This window comes from Petaurus breviceps, unplaced genomic scaffold (assembly GCF_028583685.1).
Source record: "Petaurus breviceps papuanus isolate PSGF00001 unplaced genomic scaffold, PetGlider_PUasm1.0 189, whole genome shotgun sequence".
Classification (NCBI taxonomy): domain Eukaryota; kingdom Metazoa; phylum Chordata; class Mammalia; order Diprotodontia; family Petauridae; genus Petaurus; species Petaurus breviceps.
In genome coordinates, this window is record NW_027185809.1 from 18329929 (window position 1) to 18346095 (window position 16167).

The 16167-nt window shown below is 38.2% G+C and overlaps 1 protein-coding gene across 1 annotated transcript in view; it reads left to right on the plus strand.

Annotated features, from left to right (window-relative positions):
* The window catches only part of ESR2 (estrogen receptor 2), a gene marked incomplete at its 5' end in the record, with an annotated part of 77426 nt that extends 63315 nt beyond the window's left edge, over positions 1-14111 (plus strand). The window contains 3 exons of the mRNA XM_069091727.1: positions 593-726; positions 9497-9677; positions 11598-14111. Coding sequence (XP_068947828.1) covers positions 593-726; positions 9497-9677; positions 11598-11790 — 508 coding nt within the window. The remainder of the gene's footprint in view (positions 1-592; positions 727-9496; positions 9678-11597) is intronic.
* Between the last annotated feature and the right edge of the window lie 2056 nt (positions 14112-16167).

Below are 16167 nucleotides of genomic sequence, written 5' to 3' on the forward strand. Positions count from 1 at the left end.
ATTTTTAAATCAGAGAAGGTACTGAAATTCACTTAGGCTTATTAAGGGACAGGGAAGATCTTCAAATTCCCTTACCACTGCATGGTATAACTGAGAGATTTTCTAGTAATGTAGTGAATTTCTTAATTCTGCTTACTGGGTGTTCGTAGCTGGAATTCATTTTCAAGTACAGATAGGACTAGATGATGATACTGCTGATAATAATGCTATATTTTGGCTACAAGTTCATTGCTATTTGCATTATATCATTCTCTGACTCTTTTTTTTCCCCAAGTCCATTCTATTTGGTCAGCTTTGGTAAAACCTAGGTTTTGTTATTCATAGAGATACTAAGATTTCCATCAAACACAAAAGTGCTTAAGTAACTTATTTTCCTCAGGAAAAATAAATGCAATTAATTCCTTAACTGATGGAATTTTTAAATCCAATTCCAGCTCTTCCAAATAGTTCTCTTCCCCTTACCCATTAAAGGTCTTTTAAAAAGCATGGATTTGATACAGAACCTACCTCCTTACTGATTCTGGTGTTGTTAAAAAAAAAATGAAATGTTATATGTAATGTGTTCAGTAACGTTCTAAATGTTCTTTTGTAGGGATGAGGGCAAATGTGTTGAAGGGATTTTGGAAATCTTTGACATGCTCCTGGCAACGACTTCAAGGTTCCGAGAGCTAAAACTCCAACACAAGGAGTATCTCTGTGTCAAGGCTATGATTCTCCTGAATTCCAGTGAGTAAACACACAGCTGCATTTAGTGTCTCTCCCCCAGAATGCATATTTCCAGAGTGAGAAGAGTAAGGAAACTATCGATACAATGTAAGAAGGAAATAATAATAGCTAGCATTTATGTAGCATACTTTAAGGTTTGCAAAGTGCTTCACAAATGTTATTTCATTTATCCTCACTTCAACCCTGGGAGGTAGATGCTATTATTATCTATTTTTTCAGTCATGACTCACTCTTGGTGACCCCATTTGGGGTTTTCTTTGCAAAGATCCTGAAGTGGTTTGCCATTTCCTTTTCCAGCTCATTTTATAGATAAGGAAACTGACAGGGTTAAGTGACTTGCCCAGGGTCACACAGCCAGTAAGTGTCTGAGACCAGATTTGAACTCAAGAAGTCTTCCTGACTCCAGGTCTGGCACTCTATCCACTGTACCACCTAGCTGCCCTAAGAGACATGTAGCTTTCAGTAACAAGGAGGTAAAATTCCCTCTGTATTCTGTCATAATCAGACTGCATTTGGAACACTGTGCTTAGTACCATAATTTAAGAAGAACATTGGTAAATTGAAGGTTGTGTAGAGAAAGGGCAACCTAAATAGTGAAGAGCTTTATATCCATATCCTATGAGGAGTAGCTGAAGGGAGCTAGGCATGTTTAACCTGGGGAAGAGAATATTCAGGAGCACACATGATAACTGTCTTCAAGTAACTGAAGGATTGTCACTGAAGACTTGCTCTATTTGGTCCCTGAGAGCTGGAACAGAAGTGAGAGAAGCTGCAAAGAGGCTGAATTGGGCTTGATGTTGGGGAAGACTTCTTAACAAGTTGCGCAGTTCAAAAATATAATGGATTATCTTGAGAGGTCCTTCAACAAGCACTGATTAAGAGCTATATACCTGGTACAGTGCCAAGTTCTGAATATACAAAAACGGGCAAAAAAATTCTAGGCATGGGGCAGGGGTAGGGGCAGCCAGTTTAGGCCTAAATATGGAAGATGGAATGTCGTGTTAAAGGAACTGCAAATAGGCCAAGTATGGCAAGTTCACAGAGTAAATAAAGGAAAGTTAGATATTAGAAGACTGGAAAAGTTAGGGGCCAGGGTTCTCAAGTAGAGACCGGATGATAGAGATTCCTTTCAGGTATGGGTTGAACTAAACAGTCGCTAAGATCCCTTACAACTCTCGAATTCCGGGATTCTGTATACTCAGTAAATAACCCGTATCTACTTTTTAATCCTAGGAGGGCATCTTTGAAACATCATGGTGCAAGCAACATGTAATGCCTTTAGGAATAAGATTCGATTTCTTTTATAACAATTTAGTCCCAGAAAATGCCCAGAGACTCATGAAGAATTTAGATGAACTATGACCATTTAAGACAAATCAGATTGGCCATTAGGCAGAAAGGAGCCTGAGCACCATGAATGGAGTGGCCTTCTTTCTAGAGGGTTAACAGCCTTCCTTTCACTCCTTCCTATATCTGCTTCCAGTTTTTGACTTCTGATGGGGAGGAGACCTACTCAAAAGGGAACCTGAAATTAGTCAATCCTTTGGGTAAGGCATTGTTTTTCTAAAATAAGAGAGAAATGAAGGTGGTGGTAGTGGTAACATTATTGTTACCTATGACAACTTTTCTTGGAGCTGAGTTATCAAATTAGCTCAGTCTCTTAACAAGGTCCTGCTTACATAAGTCACATGAAGGTGGAAACTCAGAGGACTGGCCTGAGTGTGACAGATGAGTAAGTAGTCAGGCAGCAATATGAAGTCACTGGGGAAAAAGTAAAAAGAGGAGATAAGAAAGACATGTGGCACTTTTCCCTAATTTAGCTTAGCAGTTGACCTTGGGTTGGCCTTGCCCATATACAGTCTAACTCTGAAAGGTCCACAAGTAGAGAAAAGAATGTATAAAATGGAAACAATAAAAAAGGAAAGATTGACAAAATCTAATTCAGAAAAAGAGCTAGAAAGTGCTATGATCTTTTCAGAGAAGATTTTCCTGGCCTTTTATGGTGATTATTTTCCATACTTTGCCAAAGACTAGACTTGTCATTTTCCCTTCTGAATGTAAAGAAAGCACCACTTACATCTATGCTGAATGTAATTGATGTTTGCGGGAGATCTCAGATCAAAAGCTTTGAAGTTACTGTTTTGGGGAAAAGTATGTTTTTCTGGCCCTCTATTTGGACCTGATTACCAGGCATTATGCCACAGGCACATCTGCCCATCTTGGAGAAAGGGAAAGTTAGATGTGGTTGGAGAAATACATTTACCTCCTGGCATGGGATTTATTTTTTATTTCATCTTGAAAAATAATTTAAAGCTCATTTCTATGCTGCAAAGTGCTCCTCAGGAAACAGTTGTCTTTTTTTAAAAGAGGGGTTTCCTTTTTGCGTTTTGCCTTGTTGGGCAGGACCCTTTTATAATCATTTCAGTCTCAAGTCCATCATATGCTATTACTGAAAACCTGGGCCAAACACTGTATAAAGGAATGAGTGGGTTATGTTCAGTCAGTAGCATCTTCCACATTTGACATCCTGAAGATCGAAAGGGGAAAATGAGGCTTCTTTGGAACCACTGTGTAGAAGGTCCATGTTAGTGTATTTAAGGCAAATACGGTATTGTTCTTTTTCCTTCATTTGAAGAAAGCCCCTTACTTTTTTTTAAATTATAACATTTGTTTGAAAAAGAAAGCTTGCTGATGCCATTCTGAAGTAGAATTTTGTTTCTCTGGATGATTTTTATTATCTAATAATCTGCTATGTCAATAATAGCACCTGCCTCACAGGTTTGTTGTGAGAATCTAATGAGATTTTATAAGCGTGTGTGTGTGTGTGTATGCATATATATAATCTTAAAGTGCTATGTACATGCTAGCTATTATCCTTTTAGGATAAAATTTTTGGAAAAGTTTTCCTGATTGAATTGGAAGGGGAGCTTGCCAAAGACTATGTCATGCCATGTGAAGCAAGCATGAAGAAGCAAGTTTACCAGTATTCTCTATTGCTCTAGTTAGAAAGCCATTCCTGACAACACGTAGAGCTAAAGGAGGGGGTGAGGGGAGGATGAGGAAGCCCAGGAGCCGAAAGAGTTGAAAAATGTATTGTGGCTACAGGGTTAAGCTTAAAACTTCAGAAGAGACTTATTTCCCTTTGAATTCATGTAATCATAATGAAAGCTCAGAGTATATTTTGCACATTATAGGATCTTCTGTATTTTTTATTAAGAATTCAAAATTGTACCACAATAATTTTCATCTTCCACTAAGAGGAGAAGTAAGGGGTGGGGAGTTCTCTTGATGGTAATCATTTCATGACTGTTACCTGACCTCTAATCTTCCTGTGTGGAAAATGAGGTGAATCTGTTACTTAGAGACATTCTCTTATAACAGGTACATCGCGTTCGAATGCAGCTTTTTGTGGAGGGACTCCTAATGATGTCGAGGGGAATAATAACTAGAGCAACCACTTATGGAGCATTTATTATGGGCTAGGCAATGTGCTAAGAGCTTTACAACTATCATTGTAAATTATCTTATTTGATCCTGGGAGGAAGGTGCTATCATCATCCCCATTTTATGGATGATGAAACTGAGGCAAATAGTACTTAAGTGACTTGCCCAGAGTCACATAGCTAATGTCTGAGCCTGGATTTAGACTCAGGTCTTCCTCACTCCAAGTCCAGTGCTCTATCCATTGCACTAACCAACTAGTTGATATTGGATAGTATAATCTAGTAGTATCTCTCTCATTGTAGAGGAAAATTGGCCCTATTTGTAGCTGGGTTTGACTGTCCAAAAGAATTTTTGCCACTGGACTGTAATCAGGGACAAGAAGCCCTATCATCAAAAGAATCCAGCATGGTTTAGTGAAAAGTGATTTGGAATTTAGTGATTTGGACTAATATTCACTAGCTAGGAGAACTTAAGGGAATTTCTTAACTTTGCTGCTTAAATTTCCTCATCTGGGAAATGGGAATAGTAATTACTCCTTTAAGGAAATAATTTATTATTTGGATCTTTACACATATCGTAGAATCACAGACATGGAGAATAAGACACCTCAGCAGTTATCTAGTCCAATCCAAGCCCAAAAGAAATCCCCCATTGCCAACATATCAGACAGGAGGCCATCTTGGTTTCTGATTGAAAATTTCCATTCAGAGGGTATTCATGACTTTTAGAAGTGCCTCTTTTAAGCTCTTCTCATTGTTCCTGATACTGTTTCCTGCAGCCAAACAGAACATATAAAATTCCCTATGTGACAGCACTTGGAATACTTGAGGGCAGTTATAATCTCCCACCCTGAGAGTTTCTTCTGTAAGCTAAATGTGCCTACTTCATTTATTGGTAGAGGAAATTGGATTTTCTAGGTGCTCTATCATGTCATCAGCAAATAATACTTTGATCTCCTTATTTCCAATGTAAATCTGTCTTTTATCTTTCCTCAATGAGTGTGGCATAGTGACAGATATATGGTCTTGAAAAGAACAGGATCAAGTCTTGACTGAGACCAACCATTGATTATGTGACCCTGGACAATTAACTTCACCTCTCAGGCCCCCAGGAAATTCTGTATGATTAGTAATTGCTGATCTGTACTGAAAGGGGGAGTTACATCATTGTGAAATGCATTGAAATCACAGATCTGATGAAATCATAGATCTGATTTTTTTAAAAAGATTTTATTATTTAATCCTGGACTTTTTCTCCCACTTCTCTTCCATCTGTTATTGGCCATCACTAATGGCTCCCCTCTGAAGACATGGTTATCTTCTTCATCTTCCACTAGACCCTTTTTTCAACACACAGAGTTCCGATAGGGAGTCAGCATGCTCATTTCTCCCCACCAGCACTTCCAGGCTTGACTTTTATCCCCTTCACACAACAATCTTCCTCCTTTGAAGTCCACTAATATTTCTCACCCAATAAATGACCCACTTTTCTTGCTTTTCCACTCCTCTCTTCCTTCCTTTCTTTCTATCTTCCTTTCTTTTTTCCTTTTTCTTCCTTCCTTCCTCTCTCCCTTCTTTCCTTCTTTATTTTTATCTTCCTTTCTTCCTGTATTCCATTCTCTCTTTTTTCTTTTCTTTCTTCATTTTTGCCTTTCTTCTCTCTGTTCTATATGATCTGATTTTTTAAAAAAGCATCTTTTTCCCATTATTGAAATTGGCAGAGTTTCTAATATGTTGTCAAATTTAAGTTGTGAGAGTGGACATTCTTGTTTACTCATTTTAAAGAATTCTTTTTAAAAAATTATGGGCTTAACAAAATTAATAAACATGAATATTTCAATATATGGTGAACAGAAAAAGAGGCTTATATATGTTTTAATACATACAGCTTGTTTTTAATTGCACTTAATACAGTAATACAAATGACACTACACTTGCCTGTCTCCCTTTCCCACCTGTCTTCTGATCTTTTGTCTATTTTCTTTTTTTTTTTTTTTAAAGCAATCGGGGTTAAGTAACTTGCTCAAGGTTACACAGCCAGTTATTTCCGGGTGTGGTGCTGAGTATCTGAGCCTGGGATTCGATCTCCAGGTCGTCCCAACACTGGAGCCGGCACTCTTACTCGCTGTGCTACCTGGCCCCCCCTCTTCCGTCTATTTTCGAGGATTTCATTGAGCTTTTTTTTTTTTTTGCCTTTTGGAGGGCAATTGGGGTTAAGTAACTTGCCCAAGTTTACATGGCTAGATTTTTTGTGTGGGTGTTCAGTGTCTGAGGCTGGAACCGACCTTGGGTTCTCCTGACTCCGGGGCTGGCGCTTTACTCACTGTGCCACCTACCCGCCCCAAGCTTATTTTATTTATTTTATTCTTTTTTCTTTTTTTTTTTTAATCACTGGCTTCCCCTATCCTTGCCACAACTCTTTCCCCACCAAGGAAAACTTTCCCTTGTAACAAAAGAATATATATATATTTTTTTATTACTGATTGTGTCTGAAAATTAACTATTTTACAGCTTATAGTTTACCTCTCAGCCAAGAGGTAGGACTCATTGTTCATTATTAGTCCTGACCATGCACTGTATTGAGCTCTTAATTCTTTCAAAATTGTTTTGCTGTACAATGCTTTAGTTGCTTTGTAGTTCCTCCTACTTATTTTTTGCTTTTTGGAGGGGCAAAGGCAGGCAATTGACATTAAGTGACTTGCCCAAGGTCACACGGCTAGTAAGTGTTAAATGTCGGTGGCCAGATTTGAATTCAGGTCCTCCTGACTCCAGGGCTGGTGCTCTATTCACTGCGCCACCTAACCACCCTTAATTCCTCCTCATTTTGCATCAGTTCATACTAGTCTTCCCAAATTTCTCTGTCTGTCCCTTTCAATATTTTTAATGGTACAATATTATTCTATTACATTAAGATATTATACTTTGTCCAGTTGGACATGTACTTTCTTTCTAGTTGTTAACTGCAAAAATAATTAGCTGCAAATAATTTTGTACATATAAATCTGCTCTTTGTTCTTTGGGAGGTCAAAGTTGTGATATCTCTTGGTCAAAAAGGTCTTTTTAGGTAGGTGTGTGTAGCACCAATGCAATATTCAGAGCACCAACGATCATTATAAATATGCCTGCATAGTGCTCAATTGAAAAAATACAACAGACTCCCCATATAGAAGACAGAACCAAAACATTTATTCAAACACCAGAAAACCAAATCCCCAAACCAGTAAGTCCATTCTATCATAGTAGCAAAGAAGTTAATAATCCACAACAGCACAGAAAACCACAGCATCCTTTAGCCTTCCCACAAACCAACATTTACTCACAAGCTTAACTGTCTCCCTCAGATGCATGCTCTCCTCCCTCCAGTCTCTAGCTGCTTTGACTCCCAACTTCCTGTGGGCTCTGTTCCACCCGTCAGCAAACTCCTCTCACCACAGGCTCCATGTGATTACATTCAACTTATTAGGGAGCAGGGAATATTTTCAAAGCAGGGAATGTCTTCAAATTGCCATTGTCATTACTGTGTGTTTGGAACAATTCATAGCTTCTTCAATAGTACATTAGCACGTCTATTTTTCCACAGTCTCTTTAACAATTGTTACTTTCCTTTTTTGTTATCTTTGCCAATCTGATGGGTATGAGATAGAAATGATAGTTATTTTAATTTGTATTTCTCTTATGTTCGTGTTTTGGAACTTTTTTTTTTTTAATGTGGTTGTTGATAGCTTGATTTTTTTTTTCCTTTTGCAACTGCCTACTTATATCTGTTGACCATTCATCTACTGGGGAATTCCTCTTGTTCCTATGTATTTATATAAATTCCACACACATGTCGAATATTAGCCTCATAAAAGAAATTTGCTACAAATATATTTTCTTAGTTTATTGTTTCCCTCTGAATTCTACCTGCAGTGATTTTGTTTCATTGAAATAGCCCATGTTATCTTTTGTGATTATTTCTGTTCCCTTGTTTGGGAAAAGCATCTCCCCCTATCCATTTTTGTGAAAGGTATCTGCTTCCTTGCTCCTTTTATTTACTTATTATATGACTTTTTATAACTAGTTTCCATATTCATTGGGAGTTTTCTATGGTATACAGTGTTAGACATTGTTATAAACATAATTTTTTGCTGAACTGCTTTCTAGCCTTCCAAGTAGTTTTTCTTGAATTGTGAGACCTTAGGAAAGTAGCTGGCAATGATTATTTCTGGGTCTGGTATACCTAATGTATTCCATTGATCAGTCTTATTTTTAACCAGTACCAAATTATTTATTTTTACTTTTTTGCTTTTTGGAGGGCAGTTGGGGTTAAGTGACTTGCCCAGGGTCACATGACTAGTTTTTGTGTTAAGTGTCTGAGGCCAGATTTGAACTCAGGTCCTCCTGATTCCAGGGCCAGCACTCTATTCACTGTGCCACCTAGCCACCCCAAGTACCAAATTATTTTGATGATTACTGCTTTGTGGTATAATTTAAGATCTGGTACTTCTAGACCTTCTTCCATCACACTTTTTTTTATGATTCCCTTTGAGATTCTTGAATTTTTGTTCCTTCAGGTGACTTCTGTTAATCTTTTACTTAAGTCAGAAATTTTCAATCTTTTGTATGAACCCTAGTGGCAATCTATCAAACCCTTCCCAGAATATTGTTTTTAAATGCATTAAATAAAATACATAGGATTACAAAAGAAGCCAATTAAATTGAAATAACTTTTTTAACCATCTCAGTTCATGATGCCTGAAGTCTATCCACAGACCCCCTTATGGGAATCTGTAGATCCCAAATTAAGAATTTCTGGTCCAGCCTTACAAAATAATCCTTTGGTTTTAGTGCCTGCTTTTAGTAGGATTTGGTTCTAATGTTTCTCTATTGCAGAATTGGTATCTACTCTTGGCTTACAGTAGGCAATTTTTATTTTATTTAGGCAAAATCTCTCTTACTTTTCCTCAACACTTTTGTCATGAATTTTTGATGAATTTTACTAAAGGCTTATTCTGTCTCTGTTGATACAAATGTGCATTTGAGGGGTGATGTGAAACCCCCATCTCTCTCTCTCTAGGTATGCTAGGGACCTAAAAAGTTTGCCTAGCTTATTTCTCTGCAGAATTACCCATTTCTCAGGGAGCATTATTACTAAATGGCTAAAGTAGAAGACTAGGGGGATGCTTCAGTAATGTTGCATAAAATCAAAACCATCCTTTTCATATTCAGGCTCAGCAAATTGTCAGAACTGCCAAAGGAGATATACCCACTGGCTTGCTGAGGGCAGGAATTTTTTTCCTCTTCTTTTCACCACAGAAAATATGTTATGGTTTTTCATTTCTGCCCAGGTATGTTTCCTTTAACAACAGCCACTGAAGAACCAGAGAGCAGCAGGAAGTTACATCATCTGCTTAATGCTGTGACAGATGCACTGGTGTGGGTTATTGCAAAGAGTGGGATCTCCTCTCAGCAGCAGTCCTTACGTCTGGCTAACCTTTTGATGCTTCTTTCTCATGTTAGGCATGCAAGGTACACATGTGGTGGTAAATGCTTTAATGGACTTTGGGGGGGGGGTTGTCAGTATAGGAATGGTCAGTGTCGTGAAGCCAATGGGATTCCAAGTTTTAAAAAATTATAACAAGTTCAATTCTTAGCCCTGCCTTTTATGAATCCTATGACCTTGAAGAAGCCACTTATACTCTTGGGCCCTCAGTTTCTTCATCTGTAAAATGAGGAGGTTGGGTAAATGTTCCTTCCATTTAACATTTTGTCATTCTGTGAATGTGCAAGCTGTGGTGTTTACTTAGCAAAATTCCAATGAAATTAGGAAAGGGAGAAAGATACGCTGAATGGGAAGATGATGCTTTGTTCGTATCTCTCTAACCAGTGATGTTAAGGTGTATTGCATTGTCTTTTGGTCTAATGCTAGTAGTACTCACCATGCAGTTTATCCTGGTGGGACTACATTGGCCTCAGACTTATGTTTACTAAAGATTCAAGTTCCATTTACAACAGAGCCCTTAAGGTGTTCTTAAACGTTTGTGCCTGTGTCATGGAACCTTTCTGATGAAGTCTATGGATCCTTTCTTAGAATAATGTGTTTAAAATGCATAAAACAAAATCATAGGATTACAAAGGAAACCAATTATATGGAAATGCAATTATCAAAAATATATTTTTTAAAAAGTTCAAAGCCCAAATTAATAACCCCTGCTTGAAGAAGTCTAAATCTATTTCTCTCCATCATCTCCAAGGTAAGAGACCACTCTGAAGCTGAAATTTGGAGGAAGCCACCAAAGACTTTCCCCAAAAGAGTTATTTTCTCCCTTATTGATGTAGCTGCTATGAATCAACAAGTATTTGAGGAAAGTCTAAAGCTTCCACCCCTAGCCCTACCTCACCCCCACTGTGTTAAGCAAAGGTGAGGTATCTCTGCCCTCTAGGAACCGAACTTTCTAATGGGAGAGAGCAGATAAAAGGTGGCCTCGAAAAGCTGTTTTCACGCTGGATTGTCACTCTTTTTCCAGTAGTAATGGTAGTATTGATTTAATTATCATCCCCAGAAGAACAGCAAGTGATGGAGACTTGGGGGAGGGGAAGGAGTGACTATTGTGATAATTGGAGGAAATTGGAGGAAAGAGATCTAAGAATAGTGACAGGCTTCAGGGAAAGAAAAAAAAATTAACTGTTATGTTCCAAGACTTTAAGAAAGGTCTGTATCATGGTGGCCTAGTTTAGCAATCATACAATGATTCTGTTAAAAACTCATAGATTCGTAGAATGGAAAGAGACCTTAGAGATCATTGAATTCAACTCCCTCATCTTATGGATGAGAAAGCTAGTGCCTGGAGAGGCAATGTGATTTACCCCAGGTCAAGAAAAAAGTTTACATTGGAGGACTAACTGCTTGATATTAATGATGAGATGATGAGGATGATGAACATTTTGAGTTCACCATGTATCTATAGTCATTTTACCTAATGGGCAGGGAGGGGATGGGGGTGGAGGTAATACATAAAACAATAAAAGAAACATAGATCTGAATCTGAAAATTCATCTGTATCCATGCATACATACACACATACATATATTTGCATACATATACATATATAATATTTTATTTTTCCCCAATTACATGCTAAAATTTAACATTTCAAAAAAGTTTTGAGTTCCAAATTCTATCCCTCCCTTGATCTCTCCCCTCCCCCTCCCTGAGATAATAAGCAAGGCAATATAGTTGATATATGAGCTACTGTGTAAAACACTGAAAATTCTTAAAATCAGAGATCTGGAGACACACAATACACACAAATTATTTTACCCAGGGAAGGAGGCAAAGAAACATGATTCCATTAATCCCTTTCCTTGTATTTCACAAGCATCATGATATCCTTCCCACACAGAATATTTGTTTTTCTTTTTCTTCTTTTTTATGCTTCTCCCCCACAGTAACAAAGGTATGGAACACCTGCTCAGCATGAAGTGCAAAAATGTGGTCCCTGTCTACGACCTGCTCCTGGAGATGCTGAATGCCCACACATTGAGGGGATATAAAAAGTCACCTGTCCCTATGTCAAAATATGGCCCTGCAGAGCAGAGTGAAAGCAAGGCCATGAGCCCTCAGAACCTGCTGTCTCAGTGATGTCTTCTTACCCAGGAAGAGTTGGGCTGAAATTCAGATGTACATAGAGGTGACTGAGGCTTGAGCCAGAGTAACTAGTACTTTCTTGATTTTGGGGTGTCTTGTGGAGCTCATGGGAAATGAATCTCCGTACAGTTTATGTAGACTTTTATCATTGGTTGGAGATTCAGTGCTCAGCTATGTGACACTGATGGCCTATTTATGAGCATAACTGTGATTTTTAGGGGCTGGAATAAGAAAACCATTGTCTCCATTGTTACATAGTAAACTAGAATGCAGTGTTTATATCCCTTGAGATCTTGCAAGATCACACATATAGCACCTTCATCACCTCCCTGAACCCTCTCACCTTGCCCTCTTTAAAAATACACACAATATTTTTGTGATGAGTGGTGGGAAAGGAGGCTGGAGAGGAGATAAAATTAGAGTATCCCAAAGTTAAAAGGGACCTTAGAGTTGCTCACCTAATATAAAAAACAAAACCTTGCCCAAAGCACTATGATATAGGGAGAAAGAGTTCTAAATTAGAAATCCAAGGATGATGGTTGGAATTCGACATCACTTCACCCTTCTGGACCTCAGACATGTCCATAAAATGAAGGTGTTGGACCAGATGGCCTCTGAAGACCTTTCTTGCTCTAAATCAATAGTCCCTTCTATAACACCCTGGGCAAGTCACTTAATCATGTTTGCCTCAGTTTCCACATTTGCAAAATGAGCTGGAGAAGGAAATGGCGAGCCACTCTAGTATCTTTGCCGAGAAAACCCCAAATTGGTCCCAAAGAGCCAGGCATACGGAAACGACTCAACAACAAACAACGAATAACGTCCCTGACAAATAGTCATCTAAGACACCATCCAGCCCAAACCACAATCCTCTGGCAAAATAGCCTGCATTCAATGCCGTCTGTGTGTACTTTACTAAGCACAGAAGTCTTTGGATGTCTCTTGGACTTTAGGGAGGACAAGAAATGAAACCGTCCCCCAGCTTTCTCCCCAGCTCATTTTGTGACTGCACAAACTTAGGCACCCTATAGAGTGGATGCGTAACTCAGTGCTTTACTAGTGGGGTCAAAGCCTCTTCCGTGCTTTGTGATCACCTGCAAATTACGGCTAGGTGGTGAGCCTATTCTATTACTTTTGGTTGTGTTTTTGTTCTCTAATTGTTGGTAACAATGTGAATTTTGACTACTGAAGAACATTGTTCATCCTGATGTTGATATAATTTACTTTAATAAGCATAAGACTATGTAGCCCATGTGAACTGGGTTTTTTGTTTTTCTCTCCTGTAAATAGTTTTATAGGCAGTGTTAAAATTTGAGGCCTAGTTGTAAGCCTCCAATGTATAATATAAGATTGGTGTCGAGGAGTTAAATAAACGTGGGATTGGCATATGAAGAGTTGATAAATTCAGTTGATGGTTCAAAGTTGTGGTAAGTCTTTTACCAGGTTTCCAGTTCTTCCTCTTGCCCAGGAGGAGGGAGGAAAGAGTGAAACACTCTAAAGAAAAAATAAACCACCTCCCTCCAAGACTACTAGGGAATCCTGGGTGTGAAGGTCCAATTGTTTTTAGCTTTACATGCTTACTGTGATAAATTCCTAATAACAATAGAACAGTACCCTGCAGAAATTCCTATTCTGAGGAATGGTTTCCAGGCTTCTTTACCACTGAATTTTGTAACACCTTGAGGACATAATTAGTTGCATCATGGATTCTTCATTTTAAGAGAGTTTTTCTTTGGAGTGGCTCTAATTCAGCTGCTTGCTTACATAGCGAGCATTCAATAATCGACAGCTTAATGGGATAGAGTTGGAAAAGGAAACATAGATTTTTAGTGCCTCCTAAATGTAATTTTACTACATAACTAAGGGAAAGAAGTAATGAAATTGCTATATAATTCCATTTACGAACACTCCAATTTACATACTTTCTAGGAATTCAATGAATACATAAATCGAGGTCTATATTTGCTTGGGAGAGCAAAGGGCAGTTGTCATCATATTTGATGAATCTGGTGGCAGCATCTTTGGAAAGTGCTTTGTATCTATGATGTGGGATTCAATATATTTATTGCCTTTGAGGAAAAAAGCTAACTATATTTCCTTTGGCTAGCATACATTGGGTACCATGAGTTGATTGCGAGAACACCTTGGGTTTAGGTAGTTGGAACTTCTGTAAATAATAAGAGTTTTTAAATTATTTCTTTGAATCATCTTATTTAGTGCTTAGAATTGATAGTAGAAATGGGATCAGAAAATAGTTAAGTACACTTAAAGGAACCACAACTGAATTGTAAAGCCAGTGAATTTGTATTATGAGAGGTTTAAAGTGTTTGCTGTGAGTCAGTCCTTTCTGGTCTTGCTAGGACCTCATATAGTGCAGAGATGAGTGTAATTTTGGAGAACCAAAAGACTATTTCCAAGCTTACCAGAAAAGCAGTTCTATAATTAATGTGGTGTCTTCCCCTACTGGAGTTAATATCTATTGCTACACATAAAGAAAACCTCAAGAGCTTCATGGAATGTATTTGTCACTCTACTAAAAACCCAGATATTTATTCCCTCGGAGCTTTAAAAAAGATAAAAGTTTTTTTTTTTTTTTAAAATCACAATATTTAAATTATTTTATAAATTGAATATGGATTGATCAGATGAAAAGGCATAAACAAATTCCCTTCTCAGAGGCTCGTGGTCAGATCATAGAATCACAGAGCTTCAAGAGACCCAAGGTCACCTAGTCCAATTAGATAAAGAGATTGGACTTAATCACTAAGGCCACCCTAAATTATTTATAGATGAGAAAACTGAGGTCCAATACTCATACTAAAATGACTCTTATTCTTCCCTGAATTCTTCCCTTATTTTTCCCTAAAATTTAACCAGGGACCATTCTTTGAGTCAAAGGAATAAGCTTATAATGGAATTCTAGTGAAGTGTTAATTCCTTCCAACCCCTTCCCCCTATTTCCCAGTGGGGGCTCACCTTGGCACCCTCTAAATATTGAACAGGAAGATTGGTCCATATAGGAGAGCAAAGCCTGAGGGAGTCAGGGGTGGAGTGAGGGTGGGGGTAGGGGATAGAAAGAGGGAAAAAATGGCATTCTCATTACAGGTGTGGTGTAGTGGGGGAAAGTGCTGGATTTGAATGTAGAAGACCTGGGTTCGAGTCCTAGTTTTATCTCTTAATTAGCTGTGTGACTATTTCCCTTGTTTGGACCTCAAGTTTTCTCCTCTTGTGGTATCTGAGGTCCCTTCCGGCTCTGAGATGCCATGTTGTGATCAGTATTGTTGGAGAGATTCATTGGGCCTAGGAATATTTCCATCGATGAGATCGCAGGCCTACTGAGCTCCATAGTAGCCACCAGACAGACAATTCCTCTCTGAGTGTGTTTATCCAAAGATAGTGAAAGTGAATTTGAAAAGTCATCTAGACCCCCTATATTTACTTATTACTGATTTCATAACCGCTATTGTGCTCCCTTCTCTTTGAATTTGTTTGTATAGTAGTACATCAGGTTTCTAGGACTCTTTTAGCAGTTTTGACTCTAGGTATCAGAACTAAGACTAAAGATTACATGCTGTGTTTTCATATGTGTGTGTCTCTGTCTCTGTGTATGCGAATGCGTGCAACCAACTAATAATGTTGCTAAATGAAGCCAATAGTTTTTTTTTAATTAAATTGGTTTATTTACTTTTAGTTTACAATATTCAGTTCCACAGTCCCTTGAGCTTCAAATTTTCTCCCCATCTTTCTCTTCCCCCTGCCCCCATCATAAGCCAATAGGTTTTGAACATCATTTGGGTATTTTTTTAGATAGTTTTGGAGAAAGGAAATTGTTTTTAGGATTAGTTACGTTTTATGAAATGTTTAAAAAAAAAGTCCATGAGTTGCCTTTGTCAAGGGGCCACTAGGTGGTGCAGTGAATAGATTACCAGCCCTGGAGCCAGGAGGACCCGAGTTCAAATTCGACCTCAGCCACTTAACACTTACTAGATGTGTGACCTTGGGCAAGTCACTTAACCGCAATTGACCTGCCTTCCCCCCTCCAAAAAAAAAGTAAAGAAAAAAGATAAAGGCTCAAGTTTCTTTATATGAGTCTTCTTTTATTATCCACCTCTTCCCTCCCTACACACACCTTAGGAGAGAGATTGGCACAAGAAGAGCAAGGCAGTATCTTCTGAGGTCTACTTTCAAATAATAAATTACATTACTATAGCCTTGAATATTTTCGTAGCTCCCAAACCACCAACCTTCGCATAAATGATCACTTGCATATCTCTTTTAGAATTTATAAAGCATTGACTGTCTGTGACTCTGAAATTTTCCTAAATCTCAGGAGAGGTAGTTCTGGCTTCACGGAACATTCTGTGGGAAATT